At 33.2% G+C, this 26,294-nt stretch overlaps 5 protein-coding genes and 1 long non-coding RNA gene across 7 annotated transcripts; 3 read left to right on the top strand and 3 right to left on the bottom strand.

Annotated features, from left to right (window-relative positions):
• Positions 1-4,646: 4,646 nt before the first annotated feature.
• LOC143216900 (uncharacterized) lies at positions 4,647-7,424 on the bottom strand. Its single transcript, XR_013010670.1, has 3 exons — positions 7,149-7,424; positions 6,534-7,062; positions 4,647-5,575 (listed from the first exon to the last, which is right to left on the bottom strand). It is a non-coding gene; the product is annotated as an uncharacterized LOC143216900 (long non-coding RNA).
• A 706-nt stretch (positions 7,425-8,130) lies between these two features.
• Positions 8,131-8,996, top strand: Hoip (NHP2-like protein 1 hoip). The gene is made up of 2 exons (XM_076441338.1): positions 8,131-8,273; positions 8,435-8,996. Exons 1-2 carry the CDS (start codon positions 8,271-8,273, stop codon positions 8,813-8,815), a joined length of 384 nt encoding a protein of 127 aa, XP_076297453.1. The 5' UTR covers positions 8,131-8,270; the 3' UTR covers positions 8,816-8,996.
• On the bottom strand, positions 8,595-11,599 carry LOC143217270 (chitobiosyldiphosphodolichol beta-mannosyltransferase). The gene is made up of 7 exons (XM_076441330.1): positions 11,184-11,599; positions 10,274-10,616; positions 9,961-10,208; positions 9,718-9,891; positions 9,529-9,643; positions 9,220-9,468; positions 8,595-8,735 (listed from the first exon to the last, which is right to left on the bottom strand). The coding sequence occupies exons 1-6, from the start codon at positions 11,458-11,460 to the stop codon at positions 9,258-9,260; spliced, it is 1,368 nt and encodes a 455-aa protein (XP_076297445.1). The 5' UTR covers positions 11,461-11,599; the 3' UTR covers positions 8,595-8,735; positions 9,220-9,257.
• Positions 11,600-11,659: 60 nt separating this feature from the next.
• On the top strand, positions 11,660-15,073 carry LOC143217272 (uncharacterized). The gene is made up of 3 exons (XM_076441333.1): positions 11,660-12,384; positions 12,470-12,816; positions 12,909-15,073. Exons 1-3 carry the CDS (start codon positions 12,051-12,053, stop codon positions 13,056-13,058), a joined length of 831 nt encoding a protein of 276 aa, XP_076297448.1. The 5' UTR covers positions 11,660-12,050; the 3' UTR covers positions 13,059-15,073.
• On the bottom strand, positions 12,315-18,979 carry LOC143217275 (glucose-induced degradation protein 4 homolog). Its single transcript, XM_076441337.1, has 4 exons — positions 18,249-18,979; positions 16,786-16,953; positions 16,470-16,702; positions 12,315-16,335 (listed from the first exon to the last, which is right to left on the bottom strand). The coding sequence occupies exons 1-4, from the start codon at positions 18,393-18,395 to the stop codon at positions 16,272-16,274; spliced, it is 612 nt and encodes a 203-aa protein (XP_076297452.1). The 5' UTR covers positions 18,396-18,979; the 3' UTR covers positions 12,315-16,271.
• Positions 18,585-22,578, top strand: Inc (BTB/POZ domain-containing protein inc). 2 transcript variants are annotated; one of them, XM_076441336.1, is made up of 4 exons: positions 18,588-19,358; positions 19,538-19,834; positions 20,842-20,970; positions 22,433-22,578. In XM_076441336.1, exons 1-4 carry the CDS (start codon positions 19,167-19,169, stop codon positions 22,460-22,462), a joined length of 648 nt encoding a protein of 215 aa, XP_076297451.1. In that variant the 5' UTR covers positions 18,588-19,166; the 3' UTR covers positions 22,463-22,578. The 2 variants fall into 2 exon arrangements, with proteins under 2 accessions (XP_076297450.1, XP_076297451.1); XM_076441335.1 differs by lacking the exon at positions 22,433-22,578 and having other exon boundaries at positions 18,585-19,358; positions 20,842-22,415.
• Positions 22,579-26,294: the final 3,716 nt, after the last annotated feature.

Below are 26,294 nucleotides of genomic sequence, written 5' to 3'. Positions count from 1 at the left end.
TCTTTTGGAGAACACCCGAAGTAAATATAGTTGAAAACATACTTACAGAACCACCTGTGGCGAAAAGCTTTAACTGGCAGGGAATCGGTATAGCAGAGATATATTATCTCGTCGGTGTAGCAGTTTTATCAAATCTGAAGTGTATCACAAATCAAAATTGCAAAGCTGTAATGTATTTTATTGTCTCTATCGTGTAAATGAGGGAGCAAACCGAAATTTTGAAATTGCCGATATTCAGGTGATTCTTTTGTAACTCCTGAAATACGTACTCTGGAATAGTATCTCAGATTTGAAAATAAAATTCAACGGGGTTCAATTTTAATAGTCACCATTCTTTTCTACAATTATAATATATAATTTTTTTTACACTCCGCCGTGCAGTACAGTTTGCGACATCTATTAAAAACGGGCTCGAACTTATGCAATCATCTAATACTTACAGTACCATCTGTGGCAAAAAGCTTCAATTGGTAGACAAACGTGTACTGATATAACTGCTAGATGGCGGTAGCACCAGATGGCAGGGAATCGGTATAGCAGTTCTCTACAGTGTCGCTAGATCTCCCACGCTATCTCACCTGATCTCACCCCTTCTACAACGCAATAATTCCACGATTCCCTCATTCAGCTCATTCTACCTGATTCTACCATACGCCTATTCTCTGGCGTGGCGCGGCGGCCAGCCGGGCCAGCCAAAGTATCGTTTGAATTGACTCCTACTATGTAATTATATGTATGTATCTCTTCAATAAATGCATGAATGCAGTGGACCTTCTGCATTAACTTGTTGGCTTCGCTATTGATTGCTCCCACTGATTACTCCACTGATGGGGTGCCGAGTCTCTCTGAGCAAGTGTACCGTTCTTGTTATAAATACTTAGAATATAAGTTATGTACATGTAAAATACAAACATTTTATGTATAAATCTACAATGAATAAATAAAGACAATGTAATGAAAAGCCATATCTGCGTATATATTTATTAAACCAACAAATCTTCCCGAACTACCGATTTGTAATTGAGTTATACTACTGATTTGGAATAACTAATACAGCGAAACTTTGGAAAACAAAAATTTTCGGCCGTCTGACTTGTCGTTGACTTATACTACTGAATTTCGTGCCACCTCCTTCGATATCATGTTCTCCTGATACTTTCTCAATTTTCGAGATTTTTAAAAATTTTCGGCCGTCTGACTTGTCGTTGACTTATACTACTGAATTTCGTGCCACCTCCTTCGATATCATGTGCTCCTGATACTTTCTCAATTTTCGAGATTTTTAAAAATTTTCGGCCGTCTGACTTGTCGTTGACTTATACTCCTGAATTTCGTGCCACCTCCTTCGATATCATGTGCTCCTGATACTTTCTCAATTTTCGAGATTTTTAAAAATTTTCGGCCGTCTGACTTGTCGTTGACTTATACTACTGAATTTCGTGCCACCTCCTTCGATATCATGTGCTCCTGATACTTTCTCAATTTTCGAGATTTTTAAAAATTTTCGGCCGTCTGACTTGTCGTTGACTTATACTACTGAATTTCGTGCCACCTCCTTCGATATCATGTGCTCCTGATACTTTCTCAATTTTCGAGATTTTTAAAAATTTTCGGCCGTCTGACTTGTCGTTGACTTATACTACTGAATTTCGTGCCACCTCCTTCGATATCATGTGCTCCTGATACTTTCTCAATTTTCGAGATTTTTAAAAATTTTCGGCCGTCTGACTTGTCGTTGACTTATACTACTGAATTTCGTGCCACCTCCTTCGATATCATGTGCTCCTGATACTTTCTCAATTTTCGAGATTTTTAAAAATTTTCGGCCGTCTGACTTGTCGTTGACTTATACTACTGAATTTCGTGCCACCTCCTTCGATATCATGTGCTCCTGATACTTTCTCAATTTTCGAGATTTTTAAAAATTTTCGGCCGTCTGACTTGTCGTTGACTTATACTCCTGAATTTCGTGCCACCTCCTTCGATATCATGTGCTCCTGATACTTTCTCAATTTTCGAGATTTTTAAAAATTTTCGGCCGTCTGACTTGTCGTTGACTTATACTACTGAATTTCGTGCCACCTCCTTCGATATCATGTGCTCCTGATACTTTCTCAATTTTCGAGATTTTAAAAAATTTTCGGCCGTCTGACTTGTCGTTGACTTATACTACTGAATTTCGTGCCACCTCCTTCGATATCATGTGCTCCTGATACTTTCTCAATTTTCGAGATTTTAAAAAATTTTCGGCCGTCTGACTTGTCGTTGACTTATACTCCTGAATTTCGTGCCACCTCCTTCGATATCATGTGCTCCTGATACTTTCTCAATTTTCGAGATTTTAAAAAATTTTCGGCCGTCTGACTTGTCGTTGACTTATACTACTGAATTTCGTGCCACCTCCTTCGATATCATGTGCTCCTGATACTTTCTCAATTTTCGAGATTTTAAAAAATTTTCGGCCGTCTGACTTGTCGTTGACTTATACTCCTGAATTTCGTGCCACCTCCTTCGATATCATGTGCTCCTGATACTTTCTCAATTTTCGAGATTTTTAAAAATTTTCGGCCGTCTGACTTGTCGTTGACTTATACTACTGAATTTCGTGCCACCTCCTTCGATATCATGTGCTCCTGATACTTTCTCAATTTTCGAGATTTTTAAAAATTTTCGGCCGTCTGACTTGTCGTTGACTTATACTACTGAATTTCGTGCCACCTCCTTCGATATCATGTTCTCCTGATACTTTCTCAATTTTCGAGGAAATTTTTCGAAAAATCTCGAAAATTGTACTTTGTATTAGGAGAACATGATATCGAAGGAGGTATCCGAAATTTCAGTAGTACAAGTCAACGTCAGGCCAGACGCCCGAAAATTTTCGAAAATTCAGTAGTACAACTCAACGACAAGTCAGACGGTCGAAAATTTTCGAAAATTGAGAAAGTATCAGGAGCACATGATATCAAAGGAGGTGGCACGAAATTCAGTAGTATAAGTCAACGGCAAGTCAGACAGCCGAAAATTTTTTAAAATCTCGAAAATTGAGAAAGTATCAGGAGAACATGATATCGAAGGAGGTGGCACGAAATTCAGTAGTATAAGTCAACGACAAGTCAGACGGTCGAAAATTTAATGATTTCAAAAATACGTCTTTATCCAAAATTTTTAAAAAGAACTTGGAGGTAAGGGTAAAGGTAAAGGAATAAAGAAGAACACGTTAACTGTATTAACTAATTTTCTTTATTTTTGACATAAAAATTACAATATTAAATGTGTATCATGGTGAGATGAGAAGAAAGTCACCGACAGGAGTGCGGTGAAGTACGAGCATGATAACTTTGAACATGCTGAAGCTGAGCACAAAAGATCCGTATCTAATGTGGGACACAGGATGTAAACAATTTATGTGTTTAATATATTTATTAAAAAGTAATATGCAATACACATGTAAGGTTCAGAAAGTAGAAATAATAGTAAGTAAAGAAATAATATATTGATACATATAATATGTACATCGACCTGTTCATTCTCGCTTCCAAAAATAAACTACTAACTATTTAATCGTTGCCGCTCGCATTTATACTTTTCTGTATAATACATAACACACTCATTCCCAGTCGCAGCAAATTCACATCACAATATCGGTTCTCGCTAGTTCAAATCATTCTTATAATTGTGCTCCCATAGAAGCAAATGAGAATGCAATAATGCGACCGAGGCAGCTCGAGCTTCTTGGTCCCTCGCGGGGTGTGCCACCGGGAGGAAAAAGGTAGGCGAAGGGACATAGAGCCGTGTCCTCCACCAGTCTTAGAAAGGGACATTACTGTGTAAGGATAGATCTATTATCCAATGTATTTTTGCGGCCCACTTTTCAGGGGCCACGTAACCCCATCACCATTTTCATTTCACGCGATTTAGACGAGTTTATGCCAGAATCTTAGTGCAAAAAATATATAAATAAGTCTATGTCTGTTCTGAATCTTTGTTTTGTGTGGTGGATCGCCTCATTTGTATGCAAATAGGCGAAATAAGAATGGTAATGGGGTTACGTGACCCCACAAAAGTGGGCTGCAATAATACATTGGATGATAGGTCTATCCTTATACCTCCTTGGTGTCTCCGATATACAGATCCTTAGGGGGTAACGCCACTCCAGAATTTTGAAAAAATCAATTTTTCTTTTGCTTTAGCCTTAAATGATGCTTCATTATGTGAAGAATATGGGAAAAAAAGTTTTAAGTGGGGGGAAAAGTCGGGAACACGATTTTTTTCGAAGTGGAGTGCAACCACTCGCTGCGGGCTGTAGGTGTGTTTATTGTAAGTTTAAAACTTTATATGCGTTTTTCCTGAAACCACATTTTTTGAACTGGCCGGAAACACAACTCAAAAAGTTTTCAACCAATCGACTTCAAATTTTGTGCAAAGGTTCATATAACATAACTCAGAGAACACCGTAGGAGTTTTTTGATTAATTAACAATGATTTTTTTTTATGAACACTTTAATGCCAAATTTTTCGTCATTTTCTTGACACTTTTCTTTAAATGTTCACTAAATCAACAATAATCAATATTTTTTAATTTCCCTACGATGTTCCCTAGATTTTGGTATATAATATCAGAAAATCTTTGATTTTTTCTTCTATAGGACCATCCGTTATTAAAAAACCTTTCCGGCCGTGCGGCCCTCCAAAAAAAAAAGATGTTGCTTGCCAGCACCTACAGCCGCCATTTTGGATCCAAAATGTTTACTAAAATTCACAAACCTTCCTGAAAATATATAAAATAAAACTTTCTTGTTCTTGATCCTATACCTTGTATGGTTTTTATTTTAAAAATTCCCGAAAATCATCTTTTTTCCTACCCCTTAGAGTGGCGTTACCACTTAATGACTTTTGGGAATTTCTTAGTCGTTTGCAGTTTTACGGTTCAAATAATAACATTAAAATAAAAATACAAATAAAGCCAGAAACTTTCTTCGCGATCGCCTTCTTTAAACACGCATCATCGATACAACCTGAAGAAAGTTTTTCTTTGATTCTATTCAACGTTTTACACTTCGCTTGTAATTTCAAGCGAAGCATCTTACACTTGTTCCTCTCTTTATTTAATTGTTTTTCCAGTTCTATTAACCGAATTTCCTGTATATCGCATTTTTTTGAACATGAATTGGTTGCAATACTTGAATTTTCGTTATCACTATCTTCTACGACTTCAAACAACTTAGGCACGGCATCTCTACGCAGTAAACCCGACGCGTGAAAACAATGTCTTTCAAAATGCCGACTACATATAAATTTTTTTTTCAATTCTGAATCATCTAATTCTACCAAATCGTCCAAGCCGCTATTAATCAGCCATGTGATACACCTGTCAGTGTCGCTAACCGGAAAACTATGAAAAGAAGTATAGCCCGCTGCATTGCGGCTTGTTAGACCACAGTTTAAATACACGCACTTTTTATAATGAGATCTTTGATTGGGATTTGACATGTTTTGTTAATCAATAAAGCTAACTAAGCAGGCTTCCGTTGGTGAGTCCTTGATCCTTCTGGAGATATGTGCAGAAACAGAGGGCCTATTTAAAAACAAAGGACTTACTCAAAACCAAACAGAACTAGAGCTCTTTCGATTGATACAGCGAGCTGCATAATTTTCAAGAGCTCAATTTTAATCAAAAGGCACATGTGGCCTCCACTATCGTTTGGGCCAATTTTAGTGTTATATAAGTAGACTACGGATTTTATGCATTCATGAGAAAAAAATCTAAAATGGTATAAACATTAAGACAATTTAAGAAGGTCTATATGTCATTTTCGATTTATTAAAATTGTTAAAAATAGAAAGAAACTTTCATATGGCTTCTGTGTTTTATAATTCACAAAGAAAATTTTTATCTTGCATAAAGATCCACGATCTATATATAAGACTTGGTTTTGATTTTAAGATTTGGTGCTATTAATCGGGAATCAAGCAAGATCAAGTAATCAAAATCCTTATCAAGCAGTTTTACCACACAGTACCTATACCGTCAGTAATTACCCCTGTATTTCTCGCAGCGTTAAAGCTGAGAGTGACAAACAAACAGTACACGACAAGTTACACAAACCATTTGTAATGCCTGCAGTTTAATTCAGATTGTATCACTCTATATTAGCACATTACCGACCGGTGATTATTGCATAATTTTGAAAAATCTATGGTACACAGCTAAATACTTTTCAATGTAATCTTCAATGGCAACAGCAATTTTCATTGTGAACTAAGAAGTCACTCTCAATAACGTCATCTAATAGTTTTATCTTAAAAGATTGCAATGTAAAAGAAAATTTCTATGCTTTCTTTAAGTATAGCACAATTATTGAAAATTCTGTTAATAGGCTTCCAGTAGGTAAAGTGTTAATATATTTGAGTCTATCTTTATTTATCAAATTCTTTTGAATTCCCAGTAGTTGATATTCTGCGATGATATACCTTTGCCGCTCGAGGTATATATAGTTAATTCTATAAGCTACGAGGCAATAGAACAACCGAACCTTTTCCACACACAGCGACCCAGTGATGATTCAGACATTGGCTAGTTCATGTAAACCCCTTCCTGACGCGGCGACCCGGTGGTAAAACAGACATCAGCTAGTCCATGTAAACCCTTTTCACACGCAGCGACTCGGTGGTGAAACAGACACCGGCTAGTGTACGTGTAAAGCCAACCAATCCTTGGTCATGCATAGCTTGCCTAGACCGTCGGCTCGTAACAATAATTATAAATAGACTGCACATCTTTATGTATTTATATGACATAGAAAAATTTGCAAAAAATATTAAAACATGAAATTCGATAGAATTTGGTACGATTTTTATTAATTCTGTATCTACAACGACCATTGCCACTGATAATAAGATTGTATTTGATTCCATTTTCTTAAAATTTATCTACGAAAGTTAAAAATTGCATAAACATCTGCAGTCTAATTATAAAATATATATTATAAATACCTGACACTATCGATGCTAATAGTCGGTCTTCAGACGAATTGATCCTTTTATATGTAGTTTTCTACGAACCTTAATGTGTAGAGAAAAGCGGGAAAATGTGAGGTTAAAAAAAAGTTGAAAATAGAAGTTTCATTGTTTCATTGGTATTGCTGTACCTGACTCGGATCAGATCACAATTCTTAGCCAGCGATATCTGTGGATTCTTAAAGTTATAGTGGAAATTACTTTAATAACTTCAGCAATTATGAAGACTATTTACGGGCCAGCAGGCCACTGTGACCTGTGACGTGCCTCTTTATAGAAACCTTGCATAGACACTAATCAACACATCAACACACTGATTGACACTGATCAACAATCAACACTGATATTCTAGTCAGTGATGCCGAAATCGTGGTACTGTGGTACTAAGCCGTGGTACGAGACCCCCCCACTATGACCTACCGTTGCCCCTACTGGCCTTCTCCAACTCGCTCGCGCGCTACACTCACCAACGTACCTCTCCTAGGATATGAGAGGTACGTTGGTGAGTGTAGCGCGCGAGCGAGTTGGAGAAGGCCAGTAGGGGCAACGGTAGGTCATAGTGGGGGGGTCTCGTACCACGGCTTAGTACCACAGTACCACGATTTCGGCATCACTGATTCTAGTGCACTCCCAACTCCCCACGGACCCCACTTTCATTGGGCGAATTTGTCCCCACCAACTCGTCAATTAGAAAGAGAGCGCAATGCACCTTGAAATTGCTCTCTTTCTCACTCTTTATACCCCGCGCCGCCATTGTAGGCTTCAACGCTTCGTACAGGCCGCGCAGTCTATCTCTATGAGCTATAAAGTCTATGGGTCTTAGCTTCCATATCGATACCATGATCGATACTCGCTCCATTCGATATAATTGTACTGTTTTCGATACCGAGTATAATAGATCGCATCCAAAAGTATCGATACTAAAAATATTCGGTATCGAAACGAATGTATCGATACTAAAAATATTCGGTATCGAAACGAAAGTATCGACACTAAAAATATTCGGTATCGAAACGAAAGTATCGATACTAAAAATATTCGGTATCGGAACGAAAGTATCGATACTAAAAATATTCGGTATCGAAACGATAGTATCGAATATTTACTGGATGGGAACATCTCTAAGTGTAACGACGCCGGTATTTTGTATATTCCTCCGTGAAGCGATTTTGTTAAATAATCGCGGAGAGGTTGCGCATTCCCGTCAATCAATAATTTTTTCCATATCTTAAACGTAATTTTATTCCTCGAAAATGGTGAGTATTGTGTTATTAACATTCTTTTGAAATGCGTACGGTTTCGAGGTTATGTTATACACGTGGTTTATTGTTTGTGTAACTACAATAACATCACCGTAATAAACAAGATCTATAATACTTGTAACGATTTAAATATTAACTAATATTTCTTTGTATAGGCTGATGAAGTTAATCCGAGGGCTTACCCTTTGGCAGATGCAACGTTGACTGCGAAAATCCTTAATTTAGTGCAACAAGCGATGAATTACAAACAATTAAGGAAAGGGGCCAACGAAGCTACGAAAACATTAAATCGTGGTCTCTCTGAATTCATTGTAATGGCTGCGGATGCAGAACCTTTGGAGATATTGTTGCATTTGCCTTTACTCTGCGAGGACAAGAATGTACCATATGTATTTGTAAGAAGCAAACAAGCTTTAGGTCGTGCTTGCGGAGTATCTAGACCTGTTGTTGCTTGTTCTGTAACAGTCAACGAAGGTTCGCAATTGAAACCACAGATTCAAGCAGTACAACAAGAAATCGAACGACTTTTAGTTTAAGTTACTTGTACCTGATTTAAGGACTTCCTTTAAAACCAAACTTTTTATATATCATAGTTTATATTTTCTGATGAAATCTTCGAAAAGTCCTTTGGAACAAACTAAGCTACACATAGCTTATGTAACATAATTTGTGTAACAGATTCATTAATAAAAGTCCAAATACGAAACATAAATGAAATGTACCATCAATAGTAACAGCAGCTTTTTAAATATTTTATGTAGAATAATGTATATACAATGATAACATCACGTTTTCATTCTTAGAATATAGAATAAGTGTTCAAATGATTGAAAATCATTTTACACAAGTTTTATAAATTTATATAGCACAACATTATATAAACATTTACAAAACTTTTCTATAAACATGATAAACATTCGGGAAACGTAGATATACTTACCGTGAACATGTACAACTTGTTAATAGATTTTACATTATTCATTGAAACGTAGGAAACGCAACGGAATGCCAATTGTTGTGCCACCGACTTTTCTGAAACTCGTGAAGCTCCAATTTGAATTTCTCGTCCAATTTCTGTTGAACGTCGTTGTTTGGAAAGTTTTCAAACCACGATTTTAATTGTGCTGCTAATTCCTTGTAATTCGAGAAGATCATTCCATTCTCATTGTGTCTAACAAGCTCTGATAAACTGGAAAATGAAAGGAATGCTTTTAAGAATATTTTTAGAATGATCATTGTAGTTACTTACCAATTAAAATTGTATGCGCAAACTGGAAGTTCGCATCCAAACATATCGACAACTTTCATTGGTAAATCCAAGCCACTGGACGAAGTATGAAGAGAGATGCCTAAATCTGCGCTAGCTGCAACAAACGATAAACTTGTCAAGAAACAACGCTAATATAAATATCCGAGTACTCGTAATATATTTCATTACCTAAAATTTTCGGGTAATCTTCGCTTTCGAGCCACGGAGTCAGAATCGTAACGTGTTTCCACTTCTTTAATTTTATAATGGCCATATAAAATTCCTTCAAATGTCCTTTACCAGTTATTACACAAATTAAATCAGGAAGATTATAAATCTTTTCCCCTACTGCGTTTTCGTAATCTGAAAAATATATACATACGAGTGTTTTAATGCTATCGGTTTGTTTCTGCGATGTAATGTGCAAAGTACCTTGTAAAGCATTCAGTAATATAGAGAAGTCTTCGTCTTCTGTCCAACTTGTACTAGACACAATGAAGCCAAGCCTTTTAGACTTCAAATGTACCTCATCCAAAATACATTCTGTAAATATAGTAGAGTTTTTGTCTGGACCTTTAAACGCATCATATGTTTCGCTTAATTTGAATAGAAATCTATGTTTTTCTGTTAGTGATATACGATGAAATTTATCTATCGGACGATCGTACAATACTTTAGCCCTAAATAAAAAAAAGTTATTAAACAGGATACGTAAGAGTAACAAAGTACAATTGTAAATACTAACTTGATTCCCCATTTTCCTTCCAAATCTTCTTTCAACGCTCTAGAAACACAAAAATTATTTTGCGCTCTAGAACCAAAGAATATTTCGATCGTCTTCGCAAGCTTTACCAATAGATGGTCATTCCTTAAATTCAGTGCCATTATAGTGTAAGCATAATTATGCCAATCTATAATAAACTGAGAATTGATTGCAACACAATAGAACCAACAGACTGGAATTGTTGGTACCGCAGGTGGATTTTGCAGCAATACATGACTGGATACAGGTTTTTTAAACAAAGCCCAGGTGAGAGTCACAGTTTGCCACAAAGTTTTTGTTATGTACCGCACGAGACTAGGGAAATCTGAAATTTAAAATTAATACTTAATCAAAGAATAATGTGCGTAATTTACTAAAAATAATTTCGATTGAAAGTCAAAATTGAATGATTAAACTGCAGATCTTTATACATTTATAGCAAAATTGAGTAGATGAAATTCAAAATTGTTGGAAAATTTAAAAGATTGAAAATGCCAAAATATAATTTCTCCTCTACTAAAATCATTAAGGGAAGAAACAACATTCAATTTAAGACAATTTTCATTTTGCATAAAGATCCGTAGTCTATTAATGATTAACGATTAATATTTTTAATTAGCTATCGATTATCAACGATTAGACAATAATCTTGATCAGTAATTAACGACTTATCTAATCAGCCGATTAAATAAAACATTATCTTCTAAATATGTATAATTAATTGTTTGAAATCGTACGCGTTGATCAATGAACCAAATTAAAAATTTCAATCGATAATCAACTCCAATATCTCTGCAATGGAATAATCATTGCACCGTGCAAGTACAATTTTCAAGCCAAAACTTAGTTGTTTAGACGTGATTTGTTAATTGTCATATAATTGATAACATACTGTTGCCTATATCCGGTGGTGGTGGAAGATAATAAATACGTACACGAACACTTTCTTGTATTTCTTTTAATGGGCTTGCGCCAGAGTAACCTACAAAATCCACCGTGAAGCCTTCTTTTATTAATGATAGTACATGATATTGCATTCTAGGACTTCTTCCTAAATCTCCGAGAACAACAACACAAACATTCTTCAGTACTTTGTATTTCTTCAAGTATAACTTTCTCATCGCGAATAAGATTAAAGGAAGTACACACAGAACATAAATCACCCACATTTTCAGTACGAATTGCAATTGAAAATACTATTGTTTATAGTCACGAAATCTATAGTTTCTTCCTTTAAAAACTTCTCAGAATCGAAATGAATTTCATAGCCAGGTTTCCGAATTCGAATCGTGCATACATCGTGTATAATATATATATATATATGTACTGACAAAATATTACACGTTGTATGCGTATACGTGGCGCTGCATTCGTATTACAAAACATTTTGTGGCATAATTGGCATAAATGGTTTTCAATGTTATTTTAATATCTTTCAGAATAGGTACAAGATGATACTATTTATATATTCCAGAAAAATTGTGAAGAAAATCAAATGTTTACATAAATATATCATGCTTGTTTAATGTTGCAATGAATTTTTAAAAAATAATATATCTCATGTATCGTATTCAAATAAATATAAATATTACTAATACACAGAGTATATATGACCAAATGTTCAATTGTTTAATGAAAGACTAGCGCGAGGTGTAAAAATTTATTTGAAAAATATAAGTATTCCTATGATTCTTTAACTTTCTTGTACGCAATCCCCGCGTGGGTTTATTTATTAAAACTTATATGTGTATATTTGAAAATGACAACGATTAACGAAGGATCAATTATTAAAAGCAATGCCAATGTCCTTTCCTGGGAAGAAAATGTCTGTGTTCCTCAACAGTTGATCGAGGTAAATGAATTATTAAATTCGATCAATAGAAGATTGGAAGATTGTGCTTTGGAATGGCAAGCCGAGATATCTCGTAAGCAATGGAAAATTTTTAATTCGAATACCATCGAAGATAGTAGCAATATACCTGACAAATCATTGTTGGCAAGAACATATTTCACGGAGAAGAAATTTGATGAAGCTTTTCAGCATGTACTTTCTTGTAATAAAACTTTTACAAAATACATAAAGGACTTCATTGGCAAGTATAAGTCGAACGTCGAATACACTTATGATGAAAATCATTCAAATAAGTTAAATTATTAAAAATTCGTTTGTATTTGCAGCTCTTCTACGACGTGAAGAATCGATTTTTGACGAAAAAATAACTTGCGAAGTACAAACTCAATCCTACAATACAGTCGAGAATCGGAACAATAAGTTCAATGATTCTAAGATCGAGTCATTGTATTTTCCTTTATTGAGAAATCAACACTTAAGTGGAACAAGGAAAACTAAGAATAATATTGTCGAGAATACATCAATGGTTAAAAATTCACTTGCCGATGTAATTAAAGCTAAAGTTAATTTCGATACGAAATTCTTAGGGTTTGAAGCTGTATTGCATAAGATTGTTTCACTAACAACGTCAACCAACACATCTTACATCTGTCGATATTGTTCGAAAATTCTGGTAAATCAATTTCACATCGCATTGATCTTTCGGTTAATACTGCAACAGTGCAATCTATTAAATATAAATAATGTAATCAATCTTCTATTCAGAAAAATTCACATGGCAGACGAAAGAAGAGCATGACTGTTGCTCAAAGGCATCAAATTATTGCAAAATCAGAACGTGTAACGAGATCTGCAAAATTATTATCCAAGAACAAGGAAATAAAATTATCGTCCGATCGATCGGTCATCGTTTAAAGCAGATACAAATTTTTGCCGAGTGTTTTTAGTCATTTATTACATTTGTATTACGAGCTTTTGAGCATTCAGAATTTTAATTAAATACAATATATTGTGTTTAATGCACTTCAAAGTGAACCATACTTGATTCCATTTTTTTTTACCATACGGTCACGCACATTTCTGTAATTTGAATGTGATGTTTTTCCAAAATTCAAGTTCTTCGACAGATATCAAGCTACCGATAAAGACGTGCCGCATATTTCTATATAATGACAAAAAAGATATACATATATCATAATGCATGTAGGCTTTTTCTAATATTGTGTACCATTAATATATTTGATGCTACTGGTAAAACCTCGCAGAACGAATTATCTATAAATATTCATCGTTTTCTTTTAACATAGTTTCATTACATTTTGGCTAATACGCTACAGAATTTATGCATACGGAAATACAATAATTTCATACATCTTTTACTTTCTTAAAGTTATTTTTGTATTTTCTTGAAAATACGTATAGTAGTCGCTATAGTATAACGAAGTTTGTAAATTAAAATATCGGCACTGACACTGGTATGTATTTACATTGCTTCGTTATTACATAATACGATTTCGTAATTCTGATCGAAATATTTGGTTTTTTAGATTTCCATATTCCTGCGGATTTACAATGAATTTTACGGATTTGTTATACATACTATGGCGTCTACTATATGTATATATTTAGTAGTTCTTCCGAAAAACCAAATAATCTCCCTCGCTGGGTAGAAACGATGTTCGTTCTCAATTTTTTACAGTAAATCACGCTACCTATACCACTGTGTCTGATTCAGTTGTCCACAATAAAATCATGAAGTCGATACATGAAATAGGATATATATTTCAATGGATATCTCTATTTTCTGACCAACTAACTCGTTAAACTAATATGATTGTTCACGTTCCGATTTAATAACTGACCACGAAATAATGTTCCATTAACAAATATATCATTTGTTTTTGTTACAATAATTTGCAGATATAATCTACGTCATAATAAGTTAGCGGCGAACTCGATAATATACAGGCAATATCGTTTTTTTTATCACTGTTTACTGCAAGTAAAACGGTGAGCTGATTTCTTTTTAAAAATAACATTCCATACGAAAAGACGTTATTCTACGTGTTTGTTAGTCGTGTAGAATTATCATATTTTTTTGATTGTATAACGATTTTCGCAACACTCCATATATGATATTTGATAAGCAATCAACAACTCAACAATAGTCGACATAATACTAATAGTTGTTGTTACTTTTCATAACTATATCAACCCATACTTCGTTTTGGTATTAAAATAACTACAATATACATAACACGTAATAGAAATAGTATTATGAAAGTTTTCAAATGTCTTTCTCGCTTACATGTTAGAATGGAAGGAAATATACAAAAAGTATCGATTACCCTTTTCTAAAATCTGTGTTATGCACGAGGATACTACAAAAATTGGTCGATACATAGAAATTTATGTATTAAACGTTCTCATACCTCAAAAAATAATTTCTTTGAAATTAATCATTTATAAATAAGCGAATATACTTTAGTAAAATGATACATCATCTATAGATCTCACTTGTGTAAACTACAATGCATACATAATCAAAACGTTTCATTGAAATAAACGACTACTTTGTAATCGCATTTCCTTGGGTAAACTAAAATACAGCAGACAATGTTAAGAGATTCAAAGCATCTTAGTACAAAAGTTATTTAATACATACATTATACACAATGTTTATATATTTTAGAATAAATATGTATGCTTGTTCTATACATTATACAATAGATAAAACTAGTTTCTAATAATGGACAAGTTTTACTATGTTGGTAACATTAAATATCTTGTAATGATTTTTAATTTTAAAATAATGACGTATTATGTTTTCAATAGGAGATTCATGATAATCTCTTACACGAGAGAAAAATAATGTGTTAATCTCTTATGATATAAAAATCTTTTTAGAGTACATCTATAAGTTAATTACACTCTAACTTTCTATGTCATGTTTAGATTAGCCTCATTCTTAAAATGAATCATTAATACGTTCTACGTCAATTACTGATTCGATTGTTTTCATTCATGTGTTATAATGTATCAACAATTCTATGAACGGTCAACTTTCGAATATTTATAGAATGTTTTTCGTTCAGTTAACCCGTTTAAAATTCTGTACTTCACGAAAAAATAGTACGAAGAAAAATAGTACGTCTGTTGAGTTTACCATATTGTTGTGACCAAGAACTTCTCGATGAAGAACTTATTAATGAATGAAACTAAGAGTAGAGACGACACTCTTCTAAGGCAGAACAATTTATCTTTGCTTATGATTCCTTTGATCGTTACACTCGACATCAGAAAGAAGTGTCAAGTAAAACTTCTGTCGCCGTGAAATAATATTAAAAGTTCCTGTTATGTGTTTCCATTTGATTTCCTCTCTTATACAATTATACCACTTCATTCGGCATCTTTCTATTTATCAAGGCAGACAGATCTCATAAATACAAAAATGTAATTCCCACTAAATGTACCTTATTACGCTTAAATTTGTACACATACGAAAAAGTCTAGAAGTAATATCAAATCCAAAATTAAAGCCTACATATTATTCAATAAACAGAAAGCTATCGATTCCTTTAATTTTTACACTTTCTTTAATTATTATTTTATTATCCATTTAATAAAACTACGGCCAAACGGTACTATATGTGAACCATAAGAAACACAAATGTTTCTTGTCGTACACGAAAAATTAAATTGAAATTTTACCAAATATAAGAATGCCAAATAATTAACAAGGTTATTTTTAATTGATAAAAGGCATCAATTAATTTATTTTGATAAAACATCTTACAATGAATATTAATAACTAATTTATAATCAAGCGTATCTTTCGGAGGCACTGCGATCCTCTTCAACCTGTTAATTGCAATTTGTTTTTCTTCAGAGCATGTCTAATATGTAATAATAGGAAATAAGCAGCATACAGTATGCATTGTATATCGTCTACCAGTGTAAAAAGAACAGGTGAAATACTTTTATTGTCAAGTATCTCAATTAAGGTAATCAATTTAAAGAGATATTTAAATTGACAAACTAATTCTGAGATTACAATTTTTATGAGATCTGTGTGCTAGGAAGAAAAAATATGAATTTGGAGTAATAGTCGGGCAAAGACTATCGGTTTCACCTAAACTCGTAGATCTGTATACTATGCTCTGGAACATGTTTTAAATTCAGAGATTGATACCTGAAATAATGAAAACTTTGTTGAATATTTTCTGCAGACACATCCGACGAACACATGTAAAAAGAATGTAACAATGTTGCATCTACAAATGTACAAAGTGTTATTCTTTGCTTGATTATATAAAAGAATATTACCATTCAGAACTACGATGATAATAAAAACCATCAATTGTAGCAGCAGATTTTTGGAAGCAAATATAATAAAATCCTGCAAACGAGGCACCACTGATATCTTGAACAGTATGATCGGGAACCAAGAAATGTTCTTTCCATCTCATGAAAACAAAATCGGTTCCCTTCACGGATTCGTAATCAAATGTGTCTGAATTAAAAGTTTTGGCGTACTGACAAAACGATTCGAATTTGCTCTGAAATGATCAATAAATCACACACAACGATAATGGAAAATCAATAGAAATATAAAGTGAAAAACACATAAAGTACTACAAACCCAATGTTTTTTATCAACATCCTCGTCAGCATCCCATTTACGAGTCAGAAAGGGGTACTTCTTCGATATGATTTCACCATCGAAGAATGTTGTCAATGACGGATACTCCTCTGTGAGATTTTTTATTTTAAGATAGCCGCACAGATAACTGTTCTCCTCATCGACGTGCTGCAAAAATAATAGACGTTTTACACTGTAATATAAATAATATCTCTGTATATATAAACTTCATATTTTAACGTATCATAACTGGAGTGCGTAAAAATGGTTACAAACAATTTAAAGCAGTGGTAATATCAAAAAGATTTAAGGACGTCAGTGTATTAGTTTCAGTTTAATAAGATAATTAAATGATGAAAAAATTTTTTAGTTGGCACCTATGTCTTGCAAGCAACACATACATCTTTTATTCTGCATAAAGATTCACAGTCTAATAACAACATATAATTAGACTGCGCATGTTTATGTAATTTTGTAGACAAATTTTAAGAAAGTGGACCATAATACAATCTTATTTCCAGTGGTAGTAGCCTTTGCAGAAACTGCAAATCTTGTCGAATTTTATAATCCACCCTGTTTTAGAAACTTTTAGAAGCCATAAATACATAAAGATCCGTAGTCTACATATAATTAATGAACATAATCCTAGTAGATCTTTCAAAGCTTTATTTAATGTTCCGTCACTGGCACGCGGACTCAGGCTCCACAGAGTACTTTGTTCTCGATTCGACGGAGGTATAAATATTATCAGTACCAAATTAGTGTGTACGTGTGTTTGTGTGGCTGCTACATTGAAGAGAGTTTTCTTTATATAACGATAAACTGTTTCACTCTCGAAGACTAACATACTAACAGATCTCTTCGAAAGCATATTAGGGAACTCCTTGAATGTTTATTTTATCCTTTCACTCGAAGAGTTTCTTCGAAGATGACATAGATATAGCGAGTATGCTCTTGTGAAACAGACTATACATTTATTTCTTGATTGTTTCATTTAAACAAGAAATACAACATTATGCTTTTCTACTTGTATGAAGAATGGTACATGGAGCCACAGTCCGCAGCCAATAACGGTACATATAAAATGAACAAATTGTTTGCAACAAATTGAAATGCCGAATAGTCTAGACCCTAGAGTATCAACAAAGGTGTTGAATATTTGTGTTTTTTCTTCTCGATTGCATCGGTGTTGTAATAATTTCAATGATAAACCGTGCTGGAAGAAGTTTAATGCTCGAGCTCAAGTGCCGAGAGCAACATTCTGGAAACTGTGTTTGTAGGTTATATGAGACGTCGAATGCGAGCGCGAACAACGCGATGGATCAATTGTAACATAAAGCTGCGACGTGCTCGGCGAGAAGTGACACGCGGGATCAATCGTGAAACGATAGAGACGGATGCGATAGGTGAAACAGCGATTTAGAACAGTTGTGGCGCAATTTCCAGAATGTCGAGGAGCTAACCTGCAAAACCACTTCTACGTCGTAACTGTTGCCTTTCGAGGTTTGGGAGCCTTGAAACCGCGAACCGTTGTAAAGCAAAGATTTCGTGACACCCGGCTGCTTCGAGTTTGCGGGCGGTGGGGGCACAACGTCAACTTTCACCGGCATTCTCAGCTCGAGCAAATGTTCTTAAACTTTGCCCTCGTTGGGCGACAAACTCCTCATCACAAGACCTTCGCAATGACTGCCGGTAATTTTCAGGATGTAGATGTATTTATACGAAGCCTCGAATCCAGACACACTCGCGCTCCTAATTTCCACGCGAACAATTCATCGAACGAATCTCGGCCAGTTTGGTCTCGTAATATAGAAGTACGCGCGAGCGAAATCGTTTTTTAGAAAAATTCGAAGACCCCTCGTCGAATAATCAACAATATTTTCATTTGTTTCGTTTTACACGCTTTACGTGTGTCGATTGTCGATGGACGTGCCGGACTTTCGTTGTGTGCATTTTACCGGATACACGGACGTCTGTCACTTCAAAAAATCTCAATATTTACTCCCGTCGAATCTTTTCCAGATTCTTATCTAGCTTTATCCGTTTCTTTGTCGAGATTAATTCTCTGATACTTGTAACGTGCGAATTAAAATGCTAACGCGATCGGAAAAAAGAAATAGGGGAAAGTTTTGAACTTCGATCCTCGAATTGGTAATTTTGTTTGCTTTCCCGCCGTACGCGTCATATTTGTAACAGTGCCGTTCGTTTTCCGAATGGAATCGCAGTGCACCGATGCTTGGATCGTATCAATTCAATTCGATTCGAAGGGAACGTTGTGAAATGACTTTTTTGACCGAGATTGTAACGTCGAGATATTGATTTGATTCGTTACGGAACCTTGTAAATACACACTGTAATGTGTAGTCGAGTTTCAAAGAAAGATGGCGGATTTTACGGACACGAATTCGCACGAAATGACAGAGAATCATGTTCAAAAGTGGTGTAATAACCACTGGGTTCGACTGAACGTTGGTGGAACGTACTTTTTGACAGCGAAAACTACACTAGCCAGAGACCCCAATTCGTTCCTTTACAGATTGTGTCAAGAAGATTCGGATCTTATATCGGACAGGGTTAGTTTGATGTTTCGAGATAACCGCGAACTTTAAAACATTTACTATCGGCATGTCAACCTTATTTTCTTTCGAGCATATATTTTCTATTTATGAGTTCGATCGAGATCGAAAGGAACGATATTTAGAAAAATACGAGAACCTGTGGAAAAGCTTTTCATCTGATTTATTTAATGCAGGATGGAACTGGAGCATATTTAATAGACCGTGATCCCACATACTTTAGCCCAGTTTTGAACTACTTGCGTCATGGAAAATTAGTGATTAACAAAGATTTGACGGAGGAAGGTGTACTAGAAGAAGCAGAGTTCTATAATATCACAGAATTAATTCGGCTGGTTAAGGAAAGAATTATATTAAGAGATACCAAACCGCTACGAGAGTCCAAGAAACATGTTTATAGAATCTTCCAATGCCACGAGGATGAATTAACTCAAATGGTATCCACACTGTCCGACGGATGGAAATTTGAACAGGTACTTTCCTATTTTCTAGAACTAAATAATTACAGTTGTAATTTCTATCGACGCGTTCTATACCGATTTGCTTATGTATTTCTCTTTAATTTTGCTTCGGATATGTCATAACTAGACTCTAGATCTTTATGCAAAATAAAAAGTTTGAACATCAATTGCAAAACACAGGAGATAAATATAAATTTATATCTTTTACTAATAAATTTAATATAGTAAAAATAATATATTAATACTTTTACGTACTCATTTTTGTCATAAATGCATAAAATCTTGAGTATAGTCATAACTAGACTGCGGATCTTCATGCAAAATAAAAATTGTCTGCATCGATTGCAAGAAATAGAATCCAAATTGAATGTTATTTCTTCCCTTAATGAGATAGACTCGTTTTTCCAGGATTGCAATGGTGCGGAATGCGCGTTCTCATTTCTTGATAATACAAAGATGGGGTTTTTCAGTAATCAAAAATGTTAGACAAAAGATTGATCTAGGCTGCAATCGCCCTAAAAAGTTCTATTTTTTCGTTTACAAGGCATAATTTGCATTAGTCGTAGCATACAGTTGCGCATGTAGCTATTTTCTTAAAGCTGCGACAGCTACATGCTTCGGAATAATGCAAATTCTGCCTCGAAAACGTAAAAATAGGACTTTTGAGGGTGATCGCGGTCTAGGTTCTAGATTAATCTTTTATCTAGCACTTTTGACTACTGAAAAATCCCATCCAAGTATTATCAAGAAATGAGAACGCGCATTCCGCACCCTTGCAATCCTGGAGAAACGAGTTTACCCCCTTAATAATTTTAATATATGAGAAAGCATATGTTGACATTTCCAATGTTCAAAATTTTCCTATAATTTTGAATTTTATCTACTCAATTTTCCTATAAATGCATTAAGATCCGCAGTCTAGTTGTAACAGATGTTCCAATCGGTTCATTAATATTCTCTTTGACGAGAGAATTCTTATTCGTTAGAGAAGTCACAATAATCTATTTTACCTGTTTTAGTTAATCAACATAGGGTCACATTACCATTATGGAAACGTAATTCATTCCGAGTTTCTATGCGTGGTTAGTCGTGAAAATGGAGCCAGTCAACTAAACAGCAATGAACAAGAATCAACGGATCGTGTTAAGGTATCACTATCGCATTCAAGTCATTCACGTCACTATTTGAACCCAAACAATTATGATTAAGCTTTCTATGGTTTGACTAAATACTTATATGGTACCGAGTTTATTCCCCCTGTTTTTTTCTTAATTATATTGTAGTCTTTTAGTGTAAATTCATGTTAGAAATGTCAATAATTAATTCATATTTATTAAATATGAATATTTAATATTCATATTTATCTTATATTAGAGGTTCTAATTACAATAATTACATGTGTGCAAGAAATACAATAAATATATTGTAAGATATATACCGTTAACTCGGAATATATATGGGAGTATTTGAATCTAAAATTACAGAACCTCTGGTATGCATCAGTATTATCATATTTCACCCATTACATTTATTTTTATTAATGTCATTGATACATTTTTAATGAGATTACAATTTGTCTCATTACAAACGAATCAAATGAAATGTTACATATTAGAATAGATCAAATCACGGATTGTTAATATTTTATTATTACCAAAGATATCACAGTTTAGTGAAAGACATAGATCTTATAATTGTGTTAAAGATCTTCTATAAGTCACGCTTCTTTGTTCACTATATTTCCTTACATATCCATATGCAAGATTTATTTGTACAAACTAAGTCACATTACAAAGAATAGTTTTTGTAATTGAAAAAAAAAAGAAAATATATTAAAAGAGTGCCTTATAGTAGATACAAAATGCGCACTCAACTATTATTAAGTAATTTACATTGTAGTGTTTAGATGACATTTACAAAGTATTTTTGTTTTTCAATTTTTTATAACTTTTTTGTAATATCTAATTCAAACGACACTGTACTACTATCGACAATCAATTTTACTTTAATTATCGAAGCATTTTATATTAGTTTGTGTCGATTCAGGGGCCAATTCGCATGAGCATGTTCCGCCTCTGATGTTTGCTATATGTATCATACTGTTATTTTTGTATCGCATGCCGTTCATCGAATAAAGAATTGTTTCTTTCATTGGTTTGGTTACTTTCTACCCTATGTCCTGCATGACTCGTTATTGCATGTTTGAAATACTTTACATATATTTCGTCCCTTTGGTCTAGAGATATTCAAATACTTTTGTAACATAATGAAATATTAATATCGGAAGTATTAAACAAAAAATGGGGACTATGAATGAAGTAATACGGAATTATATTTGCAAGTGTAATCTTAGTATATAAAACTATTCTAAATGAACATAGCGAAAATACTTCATTATAACGTCTAGTGGAAGAAAAACTATATAACAAAATGCAGAGGCTGAACAATGCTAAAATTTGTTCATTTATAGATTTTACAATTCAAACTTGTACGATAAAAAGAGAAAAGTAATACACCGATTAACTTCGTAAAACTTAGATAACATGTATAATTTTAACTGAAAATCTTTAATATATTATTCAAAGTTTCAATCATTAAATTGTATTTTAGGTTCTGCAGCAGAAGGGTTCTCGCATGTAATCTATAAATCCGTCCTTTTCTTTCTTTACTTCGTTTAATTAAATCAACTGTGCAGCGACAAGATGAAGACTGCTTTTGTTTCTACGTTTACGTATTTAAGTTCGTGTAAATCTTCATTACGTCATTTTCCTAAATGATGGTAATACAGACAACAAATTATACGCAAAGGTATGATACCTTTTGTAGATATGTAGCTATAATGTAAGAATATGCGATCAAGCTTTAAGAACTGAAAGTACCACATACTAATGCATACGTTTTTTTGTCTTTCTTTTTTCTTTTTTTTTTCTATATCAACATTCAACAGAAATAGACACGGAATGCAGTGGCACAAGTAGCATGTAGCAATTCAATATGGGATCATACACTTTATAATAGTGGAGAATTTAATGCTAAAGTAACATTTTTTATCCCATTAAGAAGATTCGAATTCTCTTGCGAAAGATGTTATACATATATTACGCAAAAGTAATGTACTTGTACACAATTCTTCAACATTAACTGTTGTTGTGGAAATTGTTATTTAAAATAACAGAGATTGAGTTTTCAGTTTCTTTGAATAGTTTAAGAGACAATAGAATTCATGAGGGCAATCTTTTTCATACAAATTTCTACACTGAATATATAGATACTATCTCTAGTAATAAATAGTTTATTATTTTGTATCTAATTGTACAGAAATATGTTTTATTTTAATTCTGACTTTTATCATAATATAAAAACTAAATTACTTACCTTCGCACTGCCGCTATAAAACATAAAATAATATTTATATATATATATATCTAGTATGATAATTTAATTATCTGGGACGAAACATATAAGATTCATTTTCTACAAAAGCAATTGATCACATTGTTTAATAAATAACACGATAATGTATAAAAATGAGGAACCACAAATATATAAAACTTCTACAAAAAAGAGTTGCGAATTGTACGAAGGATATTATAATAACGAGTACTTTGAGCTATTTAACGGTAATTTTCTAAATGCATTTGATTTTTATGGCACTATATTTTGTTACGAAAATGCAATCGAAATAATACAGTTTGAAACTATCCAAGGATGTATTGCTTTCCTTACCTTTATTTGTATGTATTTGCTTAAATATGTATACCCATGATGAACATGGTTACTTTTAGATAAGATTTCGTTTTCCTAAATAGTGATGAGTTCAAGTTGTAATATATCGTTTTTGCCGACTCAAAAGTAAAAGTACATTATAATAGATATAACATAGGTTGTCAATTGTTGAAGGCCTATTAAGGAAGTGTTGTAGACAATATATTCATATTTAAAAATGATTATTTATGAGAGGAAAAATATATGAGGCATTGAATTGTCATAAATGCAGTGAGAATTATATAATATTTAATATATAATATGTTATGATGTACGATGTAATACGATTAATATTATATATTAAATATATCATATATAGCGTATGTTACATACTGTCTGCACAAGTATGCATGATAATCTTGTGAAAAGAATTTTGTTTTTCGAAAAAAAAAATGCAAAACACACTTTGACGGTATTATATTATGAAATTAGATTTTTACATTAGCATAATTATAATATACTTTTAAATCAAATTATATTAAACAAGTAAGTAGAACTCACAGGTAGGAACGTTAGAATTATAATATGTACAAATAGAAACGTTCGGTGTGTTAATTGGCTTGTACTCATCAGTTTTTATACAGAAAATCTATAAAAATTAAGATCAATATCAATTGTTTCCTGCAATATACAGAGTCACGAGAATATCGAAGTACGATATGGTTTTGCATTGTAAATTCGAATTATTAATCTAATTAATATAGTACCGACGAAAATTGTCATAATTAAGAATAGAAACGTAATAAATAACTGTCTGTACGTGAAAAAAATTTGTACTTTCATAGATAAATATTTCTAAATTTATTAATTCCTTAACACGTATATTGTTAATAGGGACAATGCAAATTATACAAGATGTATGAAGAAAGTTGGTCAAAACATTGAATATGAGCATATACTAAATGACTGGAATTAAAAATTCATATATCTTACATTATAGTCCGATTTATTATATTCATTTGTTGAACATCGGAACTCTAAATGAAAGCCTTGAATTTTAAGGTCACGCGCTTCTCGATGTATTTCCGTTTACATGGAGAATATTAATTATTTTAATACGTCGGACTCATAAATGAAGTTTCAGCCAACTTTTTCAGGTTCTCTGTACAAATTCATAAAGAAATTTTAATACGGCAGGAGAAAAACGACAGGAGAAAGTGTAAAATATGAATGACATAAATGTGAATTTATTATATAGATATATATACATATATATACGTATAATTGTATAGATATTGTATATTGTGATATACACATATCTATATGCATATGTACATATATGTATATATGTAAGAACAGACCCCGTTGAAACAACAATGGCGACTAGGTTTATCACGTGATCACGTTCTAATTGGTCTATTTTACGTTGGATAGGAGCGTACTCGCTTGTGATAAGCTTGAACTTGAACATGACATTCCTCTATTGTTTCAAATGTCTACATTCGAGTACATTTTAATGTTTCATTAGTAGACTGCGGATCGTTATGTAAAACAAAAATTGTGCAACAAACTGGAGTGAAATAGAAATTTATTTTCTTTCCTATTATGTTTAGTAGGTTGAGAATAATATAACAGTGCATGTTTAAATTTTTCTAATATTTACATATACTCATTTCTGTTATAAATTTATAAAATCCGCAGTCTATTCATTAGATTCCAAATTCCTGAATAAACAGATCAAAAGACGCGCGCAAACTATTCAAAAGATTAATAGAGTCGCGTTCAAAATGAATGGGTTCTTTTAAATTTTTAGAAAAATATATATCTTTTATTGTAGTCCATTTCGCGAAAGAGAACACACGAAATACACACGCACGGTCATAATAGCTGTCCACTCTATCCCTATGTTGCAAGTTTGTACTAATAAGAATAGGATAGACAGCTATTATGACTACGACGGCACTTCGTGTGTCTTCGTTCGGAAAAACGGCCTACAATTCCTACAAAAGTCATGTGGTTTTGACGAGATCTAATCTTATTTGTAAATCAAATGGACAGTATATATGTTTGTTATTATTGTATGTATGTAGGTATACGTATTAACGGGAGAAGATAATAATCCACCTCTATAGAAGTATACTTATTTCACGATTATTTCGAGAAATATTGGACGTGTGTTGCTATAGAACTGTTTACTTAAACATTTATCATTATGCAAATATTTTTTCTATCTACTCTTTTAACAGGCATTTGTTCTGTAAGACTGTATTATAATTGTACGAGCCAGGGAATCGAATTCGAAATCTAAATTAATGAGAGATCGAAATTATTGTTTCCTGTTGATCAATCCACTAACTAAGTGTAACGAAGAGTAAAGAATTTGACAAAAATTGAAATCAAATTTCGGTTTCGATTCTCTAATAATAATGCAATACCCGACCCTGTTCATTTTCGATAAACTTTTTTAACATTGTAATTTTTATCATTTATTTTCTCAGTTTTAAGAATAAATTTAGGCACTTCTAGCTACGTGTGTAAATATATAAAAGCTATGCTTGAAAAATATTCAAAACATAATTTTTACTTGAGCACATACTATACACAAATAAATCTTAATTATATATATTATCGCATATTTATAATGCGATGGTAATCCAGCTGTTACATAAGTTTGTGTATGAAATTTTATTAATGGTATACATTTTATAATGCGTGATACACGACACATTACACGTTATTGCAACGTTTTATTAATAAAGTTCGTTTT

The sequence above is a fragment of the Lasioglossum baleicum genome, chromosome 16 (genome assembly GCF_051020765.1).
Source record: "Lasioglossum baleicum chromosome 16, iyLasBale1, whole genome shotgun sequence".
Lineage (NCBI taxonomy): Eukaryota > Metazoa > Arthropoda > Insecta > Hymenoptera > Halictidae > Lasioglossum > Lasioglossum baleicum.
The sequence above is the reverse complement of the archived record's forward strand: the minus strand, read 5'-3'. Positions and strand labels throughout refer to the sequence as shown.

What these genes read in the sequence shown, in the direction of transcription:
- LOC143217275 (XM_076441337.1), bottom strand. Translation starts at nt 18,395, where the DNA reads ATGCCGGTGAAAGTTGACGTTGTGCCCCCACCGCCCGCAAACTCGAAG. An exon ending in ACGTAGAAGTGGTTTTGCAG is followed by an intron (nt 16,954 to 18,248) that starts GTTAGCTCCTCG and finishes TTATTTTTGCAG; the next exon opens with CACGTCGATGAGGAGAACAG. An exon ending in TATCATCGTAGTTCTGAATG is followed by an intron (nt 16,336 to 16,469) that starts GTAATATTCTTT and finishes TCATTATTTCAG; the next exon opens with GTATCAATCTCTGAATTTAA.
- LOC143217272 (XM_076441333.1), top strand. Translation starts at nt 12,051, where the DNA reads ATGACAACGATTAACGAAGGATCAATTATTAAAAGCAATGCCAATGTC. An exon ending in ATACATAAAGGACTTCATTG is followed by an intron (nt 12,385 to 12,469) that starts GCAAGTATAAGT and finishes TTGTATTTGCAG; the next exon opens with CTCTTCTACGACGTGAAGAA. An exon ending in GATATTGTTCGAAAATTCTG is followed by an intron (nt 12,817 to 12,908) that starts GTAAATCAATTT and finishes TCTTCTATTCAG; the next exon opens with AAAAATTCACATGGCAGACG.
- Inc (XM_076441335.1), top strand. Translation starts at nt 19,167, where the DNA reads ATGGCGGATTTTACGGACACGAATTCGCACGAAATGACAGAGAATCAT. An exon ending in CGGATCTTATATCGGACAGG is followed by an intron (nt 19,359 to 19,537) that starts GTTAGTTTGATG and finishes TATTTAATGCAG; the next exon opens with GATGGAACTGGAGCATATTT. An exon ending in ACGGATGGAAATTTGAACAG is followed by an intron (nt 19,835 to 20,841) that starts GTACTTTCCTAT and finishes TACCTGTTTTAG; the next exon opens with TTAATCAACATAGGGTCACA.
- LOC143217270 (XM_076441330.1), bottom strand. Translation starts at nt 11,460, where the DNA reads ATGTGGGTGATTTATGTTCTGTGTGTACTTCCTTTAATCTTATTCGCG. An exon ending in ATTACTGAATGCTTTACAAG is followed by an intron (nt 9,892 to 9,960) that starts GTACTTTGCACA and finishes TATATTTTTCAG; the next exon opens with ATTACGAAAACGCAGTAGGG. An exon ending in TGCGCATACAATTTTAATTG is followed by an intron (nt 9,469 to 9,528) that starts GTAAGTAACTAC and finishes TTCATTTTCCAG; the next exon opens with TTTATCAGAGCTTGTTAGAC.